This window comes from Euprymna scolopes, chromosome 15, assembly GCF_053919585.1.
Source record: "Euprymna scolopes isolate OS-2025 chromosome 15, ASM5391958v1, whole genome shotgun sequence".
NCBI lineage: Eukaryota > Metazoa > Mollusca > Cephalopoda > Sepiida > Sepiolidae > Euprymna > Euprymna scolopes.
This window is the reverse complement of record NC_136496.1, coordinates 129310154-129326437: the sequence shown is the minus strand read 5'-3', so window position 1 is coordinate 129326437 and position 16284 is coordinate 129310154. Positions and strand designations below refer to the sequence as shown.

General features: G+C 32.7%; 1 protein-coding gene across 3 annotated transcripts in view; it reads right to left on the bottom strand.

Annotated features, from left to right (window-relative positions):
• LOC145294135 (nesprin-1-like) overlaps positions 1 to 16284 on the bottom strand; it is a 1091614-nt gene that overhangs the window by 512645 nt on the left and 562685 nt on the right. For all 3 annotated transcript variants that reach the window (XM_080141241.1, XM_080141242.1, XM_080141243.1), the window contains 5 exons: positions 15576 to 15756; positions 13095 to 13240; positions 11480 to 11629; positions 5049 to 5213; positions 1690 to 2016 (listed from right to left, as the gene is read on the bottom strand). In XM_080141241.1, coding sequence (XP_079997367.1) covers positions 1690 to 2016; positions 5049 to 5213; positions 11480 to 11629; positions 13095 to 13240; positions 15576 to 15756 — 969 coding nt within the window. The remainder of the gene's footprint in view (positions 1 to 1689; positions 2017 to 5048; positions 5214 to 11479; positions 11630 to 13094; positions 13241 to 15575; positions 15757 to 16284) is intronic.

The window sequence follows — 16284 nt, the reverse complement described above, 5'->3', positions numbered from 1 at the left end:
AATGGAAAATAATGAGACAAGCTACCACATGCAGACATTTAGACGACCCATGTAAATTATGCCTCCATGAAAAATTTGCTATCCTGTACTTTAAAGAACCTCAAAATCTATTAAACTGTAGACGAGAAATAGCAAACAACTGTGTTCACAAAATAAAACTTACTCTAGGATAGCGATACAAAATAGCTTTAAAACTAACAATGACAATAGAAAACAAACAAATAAATAAATTAAACAAACATTAATATACATAAACGATCACACATACATGTATATATATATATATATATATATATATATATATATATAAAAAGGAGGGAAAAGATCTACCTTAAACCACTAACCTAGTTCTAAAACAGATCCTTTGTTCGATAAAATGCATGCCCATTGGCTGATAGGAACGGGCGCGGTGGATACTAGAAAGCTGATTGGCTAACTAGAAATCCTCAACATATATAAAAACAAGAAGCAACCACAGAATTCGCGCATAAGCCTGACGAATCCTATAGTGGATGAAACGCAGAATATTCAGTGTAGCTTAATCGCCATATATATTTTATAACTTACTAACTAGCTTTACCTACATATTGAGCACTTTTGAAGTAAATACTTAAAGTTTACGCATAAATCTATACTTTCGTATATTAAATTTATGTGAGTAAATGAAGTAGTTATATATATATATATATATATATATATATATATATATATGGCCCATATAAATTTCTTCAACACAGATGGTGGACATGTTAAAAACACGAGGGGGTGGTAATCACTGCCTGATGTAGCTTTAACAGAATAAAAATGTGTCAAGATACGGACAAACTTTGCACTTTTTTTCAAACATATCTGATGAGATGTAACTATGAAAATGTTTAAATGATGTAAAATTTAAAATTGCCAGATTTATGTCGAAACAATTGTAATATCCGAAAAATATACAAATATGAAGTTATTCCTTCTTCTTGTTTTTGGTCTTTGCCAGTATATATATATATATATATATATATATATATATATATATATATATATAATCTAGGGGTTATGGCCTAACGGTTAAGGCACCGGACTGTGGTAAACATGGTCTGAGGTTCGATCCCTAGAAACAGTTAAACTACGCTGATGAGAGGTAATGACCTTGAAACACGCGTGTACGTAGATTACTGTTTTAAAAATAATAAATAAATAAAAATGTTACATACGTCCAAATTAAAAAGGGCGACTTTCTAAGTAAATAAAAAAATTAGCTCTGAGGCGGAGCCAATATTAACCATATGTATCGCTTGAAAAAATAACAACAATAACAAAATCTATATATATATATTTGGTGAAATAGTGGTCGACAGTAATTCTTGAATTGAAATCCATGTTTAATTTCAGAAGAGTTTCCGATGGGTAACTATTCTATACAAGATGAAGAATTTTCAGTGGGTAGCTCTTCTGTACAGGTCCTGGACTTTATAATTCTGAAGGCAAAGAGCAAAAGATCTTTCTTGTGTTGACATGAAAAAATTATATGTTGGAATGCTAAAGATTCAATATTTTTATGGAGCAACTCTGGTTTATGATTGGTTGCTAGCAGAACGTGGCTGCATTTTATTCATCGATTCCTATCGCCAAAATAAAACCTTCCTATTTTCAGTGATCATACCCTCCTCATCATATGAAAAATATTGCAACTGAACTTACCTTCATTTTTTGCAAATACGCTTTCATTTCGATCAAGTCAACTTTTGCTTGTTTATCTTCTTTCAGTCTTTTCTCCATGTTGGCCATCCATTTCTGCACCTGATTGCTACTGTCTGTGAAATCGCTCCATTGCAAAAGGTTCGACTCGAGAAGAACTTTTGCCTCGGACATGCTGCTCACAAGTAGATCCCACTCCTGCTGGCAAGAATCCAGCTTCTGCTGCAACACCTCCCTACTCTGTGGAGACACACTGACCTTCAGAGGCTCTCCAGCTGTGATGGCTTTGTGGGTCAGCAACTGGCCTTCCTCCTTGCTGACCACCAGTTCCTAAATAAGGTAAGTTAGAAGTTTAGCATTTAAGATTAAAAAAAAAAAAAAGAAACTATATTCGATATTCAATATAAAATTCACAAAAAAAATTAGGTCCTTCAGTTTTATGGGAAATCAATTCTTTTTTAAGATTACTTTATGCCAAAGCACAATACATTAGGTTCTCTTAATTGAACACAAGTTACTAATTTATCCAGATCATCTGATATAATTCATTTGAACATAGAGGAGTCGATTCGTGTATATATAATTACATGGACATATTAGTTTTGTTAGATTGACATAGCTAAATAATGTTGAACCTGGCCAATATTTATATGGGAATGATTGTAAAATGTGTCAAAAAAAAAATAAATAAATAAATAAATAAAAAATAGATAAAAAAATAAATAATAAATAAATAAATAAAAAATAAATAAATAAAAAATAAATAAATAAAAAATAAATAAATAAAAAAATAAATAAATAAAAAATAAATAAATACAGATCTGAAGATGCTTTTAGCAGCAAGTAATTCAGTAAAACTTGCTAAATTCCATCAAACTTTCCATAAATTTCTTATAAAAAAGAGCATAACTCATCATCTTTCGAAATGATGGCGTTCACACGCTCACCTCAGATATCTTGGTCCTGCATGATTGCTACTTGGTCCCGTCTCTCAACATTGACATCCCTTGCAATGACATCTGGATATGTGAGCATTCTACTTCTGGTGTGGGTTGTAGAGTTTCACAAAAGTAGGGAAGGAATAACTTCATTTACTGCTTTAGAACAATGACCTGCAAACTGAACACGTCTTGTTTTGACCATAGATGACGCTAATGGAAAATCGCTATAGATTTGTGGTTTGATTGGATGGATTTTCTATAAAAAAAACTTTAGGGTTTTATGAGAAGGCAGGTATATGTACTGTTCAGTCGCGTTTTGAATTTTTTGGAAAGTGTCCAAGTTTCCGAACCATAGCAGAGGATGTAGCATAATTACAGCATCTCTTTTGTAGAGATCATCATTCACAGAACCGAGAACACACCAGCTTTCAAAATCAACTATAAACTAATAACTATTTTATACACTTTTATTCAAACGACATAATCGCATTGACACATTGGTTCTCATTAGATTGCTGAAGTGACGTTGAGTTAGGCTAATATTTGATGGGGAACCATGCGTGTACATGTGGGAAAACAGTGAAAGCTCCTTGTAACAACAACAAAAATATAGTTCTGAAGATGGCTTTAATAAGTACTTCAGTGTAACCTACTATTCTACACACCTGTTAAACCTCGTATAATGATATGGGACAAGAGGGAGAAAGTAGTAACCTTAGTAGAAGTCAGTATCCCTAATGAAGCTGACTTAAATAGAATTGACAGAAATACAATAATGAAATGGCAAGGTCTTATGTACAACATGAAATGAAACTGAAATCGTAGAAAGATCTGCATCATTCCAACAATTATAGGGTTCATGAAAAAGAATTTCTAAAACTACCTAGGGAACATACCTGGTGAACTAAGTGCAAGAGAAATACAAACAGTTGCACTTAAAAGGATGATTAGGATCTTAAAACGATCTCTCTATTGGAGTGTTTGAAATAGTGGATGAATGTCTGACATCTGGTAGGATGTCCCATCCCCAGTAAAAACAATGAAGAAATTGCAAAAAAAAAAAAAAATTCTTAGATACAACATTTCAGATTTAGATTTTGTTCTTAACTTCGGTGATCTAACGAGAACCAATGTGTCAATGTGATTATGACGATTTTCCATTCCATTATATATATATATATATATATATATATATATATTCAGGCAAACATTATTAAAAACAACAGAGATACCTTGCTTAATGATTCTTTTTTTTCATTTTTTCGATCTTTCGTAAGATTTTTTAAACTTCAAGATGGAAGGTATTTACAAATGTTCCATGGTTCACACGAGCGCTTTCGATTCTTTCTTGAATCATCATCAGGTGGAGATAAAATATTAAAAATAGAAGTGAAATATATAGTTACGAATGATAAAAAGAGTCAATGAAAAGTCGATTAAGATATACATGTACGAGTGATAAAAAAATGATTCAAGAAAGAATCGAAAGCGCTTGTGTGAACCATGGAACATTTGTAAATATCTTCCATCTTGAAGTTAAAAAAATCTTACGAAAGATCGAAAAAATGAAAAAAAGAATCATTAAGCAAGGTATCTCTGTTGTTTTTAATAATGTTTGCCTGAATGAAGGAATGCTGCCTACATACACTAATATATATATATATATATATATATATATATATATATATATATATATATATATATACACACACACACACTTTTAGTTGGCGTTACCAGGTTGAAAAATATTGGTGATCGGGGATGTTAATCACATACTATTTAAGACACACTGAATATCTTAACTTCTAACGATTTTCATGAAAGTGGATCACATGTTGATTTGATGGAAGCATAAAATACATCAATTTTTATCTATGTAAATTTAATGGGAAATAGCTTAAAGAGGAAATAACTCTCACAGCTTAAATAAATAAACTTACTACCGTTTTTAAAAGAAACTGGTGTAGTCTAATTATAATTGAAAATAAATGAAAAATCAACTTTAAATAATATTTCGAAATAGAAAAATGAAGACAACAAACAACTGATAACATCAAGCTAATTATTGAAATCAATTGTCTTTAATATTCAAATAAGGTTACTCCTTGAATATAGATTCCCTTTGAATAAATAGATCATGCTGGAATTTAAGTGTGTATACGTCCGTTTTCAGTATGAAAATTAATTTGTGAAACGGTGTACTTCTGGTACGCATTAATCAAAGTGTGAAAAAACAAGCAGACAAAATACAATTGTTATTATAATAGATGAGGTCCACTAGCCTGCTCTTTGGCCGATCAGAAGACCAACCCATCACAAGAAGGCCTCTGCAAGTTTCAGGTACTCCCCCAGTTACTGATTTATAAGAAAATCTAGTGCCACTCCTTTTACTGGATGATAAGAATTACTTCCATCACTTACGTGTAGTTTGGTGAGTTGCTTCTGGATCAAAGCTTTGTCACCGCTGGCACTGGAACATTCTGAGACTTTTTTCGTTGTTGATGATATCCAAGACTTTGCAGAATCATATGCTTTGTCAAACTGTTTGCAATCAGCTGACAATTTCTCAATTCGCTTCGTCAAGTCCTATATGAAGAATTTTTTACCATTATTATTAAAATTGTTGAAAAAAAAAAGAAAAAAAAGAAAAAACAATCATGAAATGAAAATATCGCCGATCCTTAAATTATAGATATATACATATCTAAGTATAGTTTTTTTTTAATGGAAATCGCTCCAGACAAGGAATTAAAAAAATAAATGCTACTTCAAAAAAAAAACTTGTCAACGATAAGTGTTAGATGGAATAGATTCTGACCTAGAAAACAGCAGTTATTCCCTCTTTGTCAGAAACATCGCTCATGGAATATGAGGACTAAAGGACAAAATAAGGGATTGCCAGGAGAAATGTTGAGATTCTTAAAAGGTAAAGGATGAACTTGGATGCAGGGAGAGGAATTGAACACCTACTAGATCGCATCCTTTAGTGTTGTCTTCCCCCAACAGCACAATAATGTAACAAAAGGGTCAGAAAGTGGCTTTGAAAAGCCAGCACTTTAGAGGAAGAGTACTCTTGCCTGCAAAAAATGCCTGGGAAGCTCCGTTGGCATTCTCCGGTAAGGGCGCCTCAGGCAATTATCAAGAAACTAACCCATTCTAAAAGAGAGAGTGTGAACCTCCTAGAACTGCACAATACAATCAGCATACTACAGTCAACAGAGAAAAAGCTATTTCAAATATGACCTAGATTTTGTTATGAAACAAAAAATCTTTTTCATCAAGTTAACATTCCTGGTACACATTTTAATATAAATATTTCATCTTTAAATGCCTAATCTGCTTTAATAACATTCTTTCTGTTATTCAAACAGAAATATATTGTTATCGAAAACAAACACTGACAATCTCTTATGATCGCTACTCAGCATTTTCAGGGATTAACAACATGACATTCTATTAACGATGTTTTTGGTAAAGGGGTAAGAATTGTTTTCTGGGTCAGAATCTATTCATCTAAAACTTATCGTTGGCTGGTTTTTAACCCCGAAGTAATATTTTTTTTAGTTCCTTGCATCAAGCGGCTTCATGTATTGTCTGGAGTGATTTTAATTTAAAAAAAAAAAAACAAACAAAAAATCAGCCATGGTCAGGTGCACAGAAGAACGTCTTATTATATTGCTATTACTATTTTAAGTTTAACAAGTGAAGGAAACTTTCACAATGAGATTCTTACAGAGAAGATAAAAGAATCCATTTTTCCTGAAAGTTAAAAACGTCATGGATAACTACTAGTGATGGGACGATTCTGATAAATTACCGATTTGGATTCTTTATGTCTAAAAATTTAATTATAGAAATGTTATTTTTCATGATTACCGTAAAAACACATGTTAAATTGCAGATATTTTCTCAAACGTAAAACTACATTTGCGGAGGAATGATCTATAGATTTCAGTTTTTAAAATCAATAAATATTCATTTTTTATTATTATTATCAGCAGGAGAAGATTTTGATTTAAACAAAATCAAATTAAAAAGATAAAAGAATCGTTTTTTGGCATCGGAAAATAAGCAATTTTTTTCCATTTCGAATAGGTATTCCAAATACCCTCAAGTTCCGATTTTTTCGATAATGGTCCCAACACTAGTAAATACCGAATCTAAGAGTTTTTTTTATGTAATATTTTTGATTTATTCTTTAATATACAAGTAATTAAATATGTTTTCAAATCTTATTTGGAACTAATAAAACTGAAACCATATATAAATCAATCTATTAGCTTCGTCTGAAATTTAAAATTAAATTTTTTTATATTAATGAGTCATCACTAGGGCTGTGACAACAGCATATTCTTTTCATTGTTTTGACTCTTAAGTATATATCCATTAATATCTTATATGTTTTATATAGACTGATGTGGTTCTCGGTTGATTAAGTGTATCTGTGTCGGATATATACTTGAGAGTCAAAAGAACAAAAAGAATATTATGTTGTCACAGCCCTAGTCATCACTTATCAAGGCCAAAAGCCACTCGATAAGGGTTAATGAAATGGATAGATTATCAGTATAATGATGAAGAATATTATCAGAGGATTGAAAATGATTAATGAAATGAACAAAATTTACAAAAAAAAAAAAAGGAAAGGATTTTAAGAATTATTTTCATCAAGTTTTCAAAAAAAAAAAAAAAAAAAATACCAGCAAAAGAATTCAGAGAAAAAGTCAATTTTAATAGAATTTCAAGTGATGTGAAAATGTTCAGCTTGGAAAGATACGGAAATAAATAATTAGAAAGAAACGAATTCATTGAACATTTATAAAACCGATGGAAATCCACAAAAGAAATAGGTTTTAAAAATAACGTTATCGTTATTTATCGGTTTATATTGAAGATATGAACTTCAAAATAAGGCGACCATTTTTTCGCAGCTAGTTTTGTCTGTTTTTCATAACGGTGACAACTCAAACTTGTTCTCTTTTAAAATTAAACCGGGCAAATTATTTTTGTTTATTCATTTTATGGTTTTTTTTTCGGGAGTTATTTTTATTTTTTTATTTTTTAGCAAATGGTTGCGCTGATATCTATAGTTAATTAAACAAAATCCTTTCTCAGCAACTAGAAAAGTCCTCTCTTGATCTAACTAACGCTAAGTTCAGGTGATAACGAGCTCATCTTCAAATCAAAAACCATTAGGAAAAACCAAGAAAGAAAGAGAGTGGCTTATACAAGCTAGTATCTTTAGGGAGTGAGGGGAAGCGTGCCACCCGGACTTAGTGTTAATAGTAGGTTTAAAGTAGGTGTTTTTTTTTTCTTTGATGAGAAACGCTTAACTTTAATTATAATTCAGGATATTTGAAAAATAAAATTACAAAAAACGATTCTCAAAAATTTAGAAAACAAATTAAAAAATCTTGAACTTTCAATAAACCAGAAAATCGAATATTTTGATTAAGTGAAAAAAAAAGAAGAGGAAGAAATAAGCTAAACAGTTTGATTTCAAAAGAGGTCAACTTTGACTTGTCACCGCTATGAAAAACAGAAGGTACTAGTTGCGAAAAAAATGTCGTCACCTCATTTAAAAGCAAACATTTTTTTTTCAATCATTTTCACCCCAAACAATGCACATTACCACTTTAAACGTAAAAATAATTATTTGGGATCGTGTCGAACACGGGGCTGTAGGGGGGGGAGCAACGAAATGTCTGTACACTTAAACTTCTGCAAGTGAGTACAGTTAGGGAAGGAGGAAACAGGGAGGAAATTCCAAAGTTTAACAGTCTGAGGAAATAAACTATTAGAATAGAAGGCTTTTCGGCATCTAGGGACCTCAACAGTAAAAGGGGTGGGATTTTGCTGCTTGCCAGGTGAGTCAGAAGTATGTACGTCGAGGAGGCACAAGCGCTAGGAATTCATTAGAGCACATTCTATTCAAGTATTTATAAAACAGGCGCAGGGATGCAACATTGTGGTGATGAGACCGGGGTTGATGATTAACTGATAGTGTTAGCCCTATTTTCATATGGGTTAATGTCTCTTATAAATTCGATAAAAATTTATCCTGGTAATTTAAAGCGGATAAACATTTCATAAAGATCTTTTGACAAAGTTTAACTATTTCTTTTCCATCCTTTTCCTGCCATAAAAAAAAAAATAATATACCTGTACTTGCTTCAATTTATCCAAACTCTTATCGTCCAATTCTGTGGCACCTATTGTTTCTTTAAACAACCAAGAATTATTTGCAGCATATTCGCACCAGTCTTAGAAAAATCTTTCCAAGTGGTTCTTTCTATTTTTATCAATGAACTCCAGTTTCATTCATCTATGCCAGGTGCTCGTCTAGCAGTCTTTATCATAGAACCTTCAACTTTACCAATTTGGTTAGCTGCCAGGAATACTTTATAGGATGCAGGGAAGAAATTGGTACTTATCTTCGTGCTAACGTTAAGCGGAATTTGCATGAAGAGAATTTCTTTTCAAAAACTCCCCATCCGTGAAACATTACCTTGGGAATGCTTTCCTGTAGAGTACAACATGGCCGTCTTCAAATCCAAAGCTCATAACCCGTCCCTAATAGCAAACTTTGTTCATTCCATTCATCATTTCCAATTCTCTCATAATATTATTTTTTGAAATGGACAATCTATCTTGTTAAGTGTTGTGGTTTAATGTTGAAAAAAAGACCGAGAAGGCTTCGCAGCAGTGAAATGAAATATATATTAACAGAAAATAGGACAAAGTAAGGTTACGACCCACTCCCTCTGAGTCTCAGGTCCCCGATAGCAGAAACTGGTTACCGGAAGTGACGTCAGAAATAGTCTATCGTCAGAATCTGTAGGGGTGTCATCCCAACATTAAGCCTTATCTTCGAGTAACTTTTAGCCTCGATACGTGGTCTGTCATTAATATAAAAAAAAAATCAAACTCTTTCTATTTGGCCATACAACAAACAGAAAGCACTAAAACATTGCTTGTATGTTTGTGGATATAAGTAGAATATCATCGGCATATTTCACATAATGGTAAGAGTGTTCATTAATGGACCAGGAGACTGGGGTTTAATCCTTCATCAAGTCATATCAAAGATATAAAAAATAGTTGATGTTCCGTTGCTAATATTTAGCATTATAAGGTGGAGTAATCCTTGGAATGAAGAGCCCCCGCCCCTACACCTCGATGTAACAGCTACTGAAAAGGCTTAATTTTATTTTTTTGGAACGTTTTTCTCATCCCATTTTCGTTTTATTTTTTAAATATTTTTATATGTATTTCCGTATCCCTATTTACCGTTTCTATCTCCTTTCTTTATCTTCCTTATTTTTTGCTTTCTTTTTTATTATTGGCTCTTCTTTAATGATCCCCATTATTTCATAGTGGCCTACGTATATATTCTGTGTTTTTACTATTACCTACATATATACTACCTTTCCGATTTACCTACTTTCAATAACTATTTATCATCTATAATCTTCTTCTTCTTCTATAAATATAAAAGCGAAAATGTACGTATGCATGTGTGTTTGTTTGTATGTATGTGTGTTTGTATGTCTCGCAAAAACTTTCCACATGGGTCACGGATTTTCGCCAGATCGGTATCATTTTAAACTTCCAACCTTCACTCGACAAATATCGAAAAATTGGCCAAAAACGTTAATTCCTTCTCCTGAAATCAGTAGTTTTCTACAGGGAGGGGGTCAGCAAAAACCATCCTCTCATGACGAGTTCGTTTCTACGCATGCATCATATGACGTCGTAACCTGATTTACTTTAAATATTTGAGAAAGCGACACAATTTTGGTGACGTCGTCTTAGCTCAGTTGCTTAGAGCGCGGCCTCATTATCTAAACGTTTTGGGTTCGAATCGTGGTGTGAGATGTCTTCTTTTTTTTTTTTTTTTTAAATTTTAATATTGAAGCAAGGTTATTTAAGCCATTTTTCATGTGGTTTTTTTTTTAGGGTTTTATTTTTCACGTTTTTTTTTCTGTTTTTTTTACTTCGCTTATTCTTAGGTTTTCATTAACACCCCCCACCCCACCCCCGCCGACCATACACACCCAAAAAAACACTCGGGAACCGCCGGTTATCCCCCCCCCGCTAGTATTATTCTATTTCTTCCTTCTCATTTCATATCTAAATGTCATTAAGCCAGTTTTTCTATATTTGCATAATTCTGGCTCTTCTCCTTTTCTGATGAGAAGCATTTAGCTTCAAAATGCCATGGCCTACGGAGTTTTTTTTTTTCTTAAATTTACCCTTAATTTTTCCTTATTATTCTGATGGTATAATAAAGTTATATATAACTTTCATTCCTCATCTTTCATTTAATATTATAATTTTATGTATGCAGATTTCGTATTTATTATTATAAATCCAATACTCTATTCGTTATTATATTGTACCTAACATATAATAGTGATTCCAAAAGTATAAAAGAATACGACTTGGGTGCCATCAGTTAGAATCGAAACCAAAACATAGCGTTTCAGTCTTAGTTGTTAAGTTTGAAAAGTTTGATAGAAATGACGTCATGATGTTAAAAATTTGAGACTGTGACAATTCAGACTTTTAGTATAATATATATATATATATATATATATATATATATATATAAGCGAGATAAGACACTGATAGAATTCAGATGAAAAATCCTAATAGATATTACTTGAAGTAATACTTTCAAGGAGATCCTAGCCAAAAAGGAAAAGCTCAATATTTAAGAATAGAGCAATATGTAAGTTTCGTGGTTCAATTTTAAATTCTGAAAAAACAACATATAGAGACATATATTCGATTTAATTTAGATAGATAGATATGTGCAAGTCTAAGTACTGATGATTAATATAACTTACCTTTGTTGTATTCAATAATGTTGAATGTGTTGCATTAATCTGAGCCACTTGGGAACTGATTTTTGGACTTGGAACTGATTGCAACTGTTGTGCCTTTTGATTCAACTCCTCAATGATTTTTTGTTTGCTGTTCATCTCGCCGAGTAATTTCTAAAATATTGAAAATTTTAAAAAATTAAAAAAAAAAAACCCAAAAAAACAGATCAAATAATATAGATTAGAAAAAATATAAAGTAGTAATATTAAAATTAGCAGTAGACATAGTTGCTACAGTTTTTATTGGATACTTTCCCGCTCTCCAAGGAAAGTAACTTCAGAACCACAAAAATCAAAATAAAAAATGAGATCAAAATATCTAATTCCAATCTTGGAAATATTTCAAGCGATGTTTTGCAGGAAGGGAGAGGGCTTTGACCATAGAGTGAAACTCAAACGGGCAACTAAGTTGTGTTTCATTTAAGTTTGTGAAACGAGAAATATCTTTCCGTATTTTTTCTTTCAAAAAAAAGCAAAATTTGAAATTTGATTTCTTGTAAGATAAATCGAGTATCTTGGTTGTTTTATGATAAACTTCGCGCTAATGGTAAATACAGTATAGAAAGAGGTGTCGATGGCCTAGTGAGTGGTTACCGAAACAGACGGAAAACCTGGTTGTCCCAAGTTCGAATTCACTTGGTTCCCCAAAACTCACTTTCACTTAGAATGTTGGCAACCTTCAAGTGATCCCTCCCGTAAGTACCTGATATCTTTCTAGAAAGAATTCTGAAAAGAAAAAGAGCGGGAAAATCAATGCCAACAATAGAATCTTCTGATTCATATGATGATGATGCAAAATAGGGTGCATGTTATCGTCGGCATATTCCAAGCACATTATGTAAATCGCCGGAAGGTGCTGAAACGCCAATGAAATCGCAGCAGCCAATAAATGGCATCTTTTGTTAATTAAATAGTTAGGTGAAAGTACAGAATAGTTAACAAGGCATCCCCATGTTAAAATAGTTTTCTAAATAATAACGTTATTATTTTAGCACAGTTCATAAACTGCACAAATACCTTTTAGTCATTGTATGGTCATTTCAATGAAAGTTTTCGATTATATTTTTTCCTTAATTTTTAATTGATTGCTATCTTTATAAACATTGGCCCTCGTTTTCGGTAACCCCCTCCCCCCCCCAAAAAAAAAACAAAATTTTCGTTTAGCACTTTCCGGCGGTTTATGTAACTTGCCTAGAATATGCCAATAATAACGCGGCCTCTATTCCGCATAAGTATCATTCTGATTCGTATAAAATTTCACAAAATATTCTAGATTAATTTTGATACACAACAATGTCATAAGTCAAATAATGTGATGGGGGGGGTAGAGTTATTTTATTTAAACGTTGAAGCAATAACTGTTATATGGATGGTGTAATTGATATATGAATTAAAAAAACCTATTCACATCAAACTTCTTGTGAATTTGTGTTGCCAAAACTAAAAAAAGAATTGTAGAATTTTATTGTGAAAATCATGGATGCTTAGGGGTGGGTACTGTCCTGTTGCCTCCCCCATGAAATTTGCGATAATCTATCTAATGCATCTTTTACGAAAAAAAAATCCATCATGGACTCACTTTCGTAACAGCTACTTGCTTGTCAATGTCTGCCAGGTGGCATTTCGTCTGGAGATGAGTTTTAACGGTGCCTTCAGCATCACTCATCCATTTGCAGAGTTGATCATAGCAATTCTCATACTCCTTCCATTGTTTCATGAGTTTGTCTGTAAAAGAAAATAATGTAACAATATTAGTTTTATATTTTATTCTTACTGTATAGTCACTGCTCATCAAGACCCGGGGGTGGGGGGAGGCACTCAAGGATAAGAGTTAATCGTACCATAATGGTTGTTGATGATGGAAATATGACAAGTCAGTTTATTTTAAAGGGTGGCTCATCAAGAACCGGTTTACATTGGACATGAAAACGACCATGTTATAGTCACCCGGGAAACAGCTCTGCAGTATTTTGTTCCATAGACAGTTCTAGAAAATAAACTCTGCTCATAGAATTTTCGCTTTGTATTAGACATAAATAGAAAGTGAGGGAAGTTGCTGATGGTGCTTGTAATTAGTCGTGTTGCTGTGAATGTATTATGGGGGGAGAGCCATAGATAGAGCACCTGCCATTAAAATTACGATAGAGCAGAGATAGGCTTGGATAATGAACTGGTAGTAGAGAGAAAAAAGGGCATCACCCACTAGATTTCGTCGTTTAAAGCAAAAAAAAAATCTAGGATTTTCCTGAAAGTTTATTGGATTTATGCAAGCATAAAACACATTTTCGTCTATGGAAATTAAACGGGAAATAACTCACAGCTTAAACGGATAAGTTTTTTTTATTTCTATAAATTATATATTCTTTTAAAATATCATTATTAACAGTCTGTGTTTTTATTTTTAAAAAGATTTCTTTTTTAAATTGTTATAACAATGTAAATCTTTTTCAATCAATAACTGAATGCAAAGTTTGTTTTCTTCATCAATTTTAATAAATAAACGTTTCATAAAGACTTAAACGTTTCCGGATGGTATGATAATGGACATGTTGTTGCCTCAGATGATAGCTAGGGAGATGGGTTGGAACATCCAGGCCATCTTTCAGGGTTCTATTACATAAAAGTAGTGTAACACAGCATGTATGTTGCGCATGTGAGACAATCAGCAGCAGCCGTAGGATAGCTGAGTAGTGAAAATATTAGCAGCAGCAGTCTTAGCACATATGCAAGCGTGCACGCATTGACATTACATGAAGAAGAAGAAAAAAAGGCAGAAGAAAAGACATCACATGATCGAGCAGAGAAAGTGATTGGACGTGTTTTTACTTGTATTCAGCAAGAGAGAAAACACACCACATGGTCAAAAAGTGGAAAGGTAAGCGACAAAAAAGACATGTGTGAAAGAGCATCTTGGCAGACCTGTTCGACGTGTGAGTGAAATTTTGAAATCCAATTGTTGTCAGAAATTACAGAAATAAATGCTTTTTTTATTTAACTAAAAAAAAAAAAAATGCTGAGTCGTATTTTTATGTTTTTTCTTGTTTGTTTCTGCGATAGTATCAGACAATGTGCAAGTCTGGGTGGTTGGAATGTAACGACATACTTAAAGTGTAACGGCCACGTTACAGTAGTTATCTGCATGTATCTATGTCCAGTTAAAAGTCAAAAACTACAAAACAAACATCCACAAGTTGTTATATTCTTGACCAGCATTGCCCCGGATGAATAATAACTAAAATTTAGAAAGAAAATATTCATTCTTTGACAGTAAACTGGTGCAGAGATGTTCGGTTTTGCAGACATTTTATGTATTAAAGGGAAGTAATTGACTTTTTTTGTGAAGGAATTATTTTCTTTATGAAGTTATCTGTGTGTATGTCCAGAGAGAGAAATAGGTTGTGTGAAGGAGAGAAAGAGAAGGTAGAAGAGGGAGGGAAAGCGGATAGAAAGACAAATAGAGAAAGGTAAAAAGATGGAAGTTTTAATAGAAAAATGCTGCATTTTTACCTTGGTAACACTGGGTAACCTTGCTAGTTATAAATTAAAGTGTATTTCAAGAGGTCCATATTTACTTGCTTCCACACAAGGGCAAAGTTTTATTTTCTTCATGAAAAATTAAACGATGCAGGATGATGACATGATGATCATGATATTGCCGCAGATGATAATCGAGAAAATGCATAAGAACAAGAGTTGATTGCTTGTTTTGCGACATATCAACCTTTTTTGCGTTATTTAATGCTGAATCCATTAATTTTGAAAAAAAGTTTTATGCTTCAGGTTTTTCAGGTTATTTTCAAATATTTATTCATGATGTTTGGTTTGGTTGTTTTGTAAAGAAAAAACTTATTTTTGTTTTTGACTTTGCAGAACATGATTGAGTTTTGCAAAGGGAAAGGAAAAAACAATAACATCAATGTTTGATGCATTTTAGAAGCCAGGATCTTCAGACAGCCTAATCTGGCAGCATCTGGAACTAAAGGTTATATTCTTTAGCAAACATTGCATTGAATTAAATTGTAAATGTGATATCTTTTTGAATTAGTTTTAGTTCACTTACTTGTTTTAGTCTGATGTTGATCTACTTCAGATTTCAAATCCTCCAGATCTGATTTTAGCGTGTCGAGTTCATCCCTGATTGACTTCTGTCCATTTTCCGAACTCTCCTTCATCACAATCTCACCTTTTGAGCAAGTGTCTTTAATCTTTTCTTCACCTTCCTGGATATTTTCAATAGCCTCCTACAAAAAGAGAGATCATTCAATATTGCAGACGAACAATTGAAATACAAGGTATTAACTCTTATTAATGAATCACCATTTAACAAGGTCAAAGGTCACTCGAGGATAAGGGTTAATGAAATTGATAAATAATGTTATAGAATCAGATCAAACAGAATATTTTTTTTTATACGGTAGTCATCACTTATCAAGGCCCGGAAGCCACTCAGGGATAAGGGTTATTGCGTGTACAGTAGTCCATGAGATAATATCGTAGTAATCGTTAGTAATGGAGATTTGATAAAGTGTCTTACTTAAGGAGGCGGTTTATCAGGAACTTGTTTATGTTGGACTTTTGACATCCAAGTTGTAGTCAGGTGGGAAACAGGCAAATGGAAGAGAGTTCCACAGGTGGTGTGCAGTTCTAAGAAAGAAGCTTTGTTCATGGAATCTCCGTTTTGATTTAGGCACAGATAAAGAGTGGGGAAAATTATTGACAGTGGTTTCAGCTAGATGGGTGTTTATCGTGAAAGATTGGCGAGGAGGGAC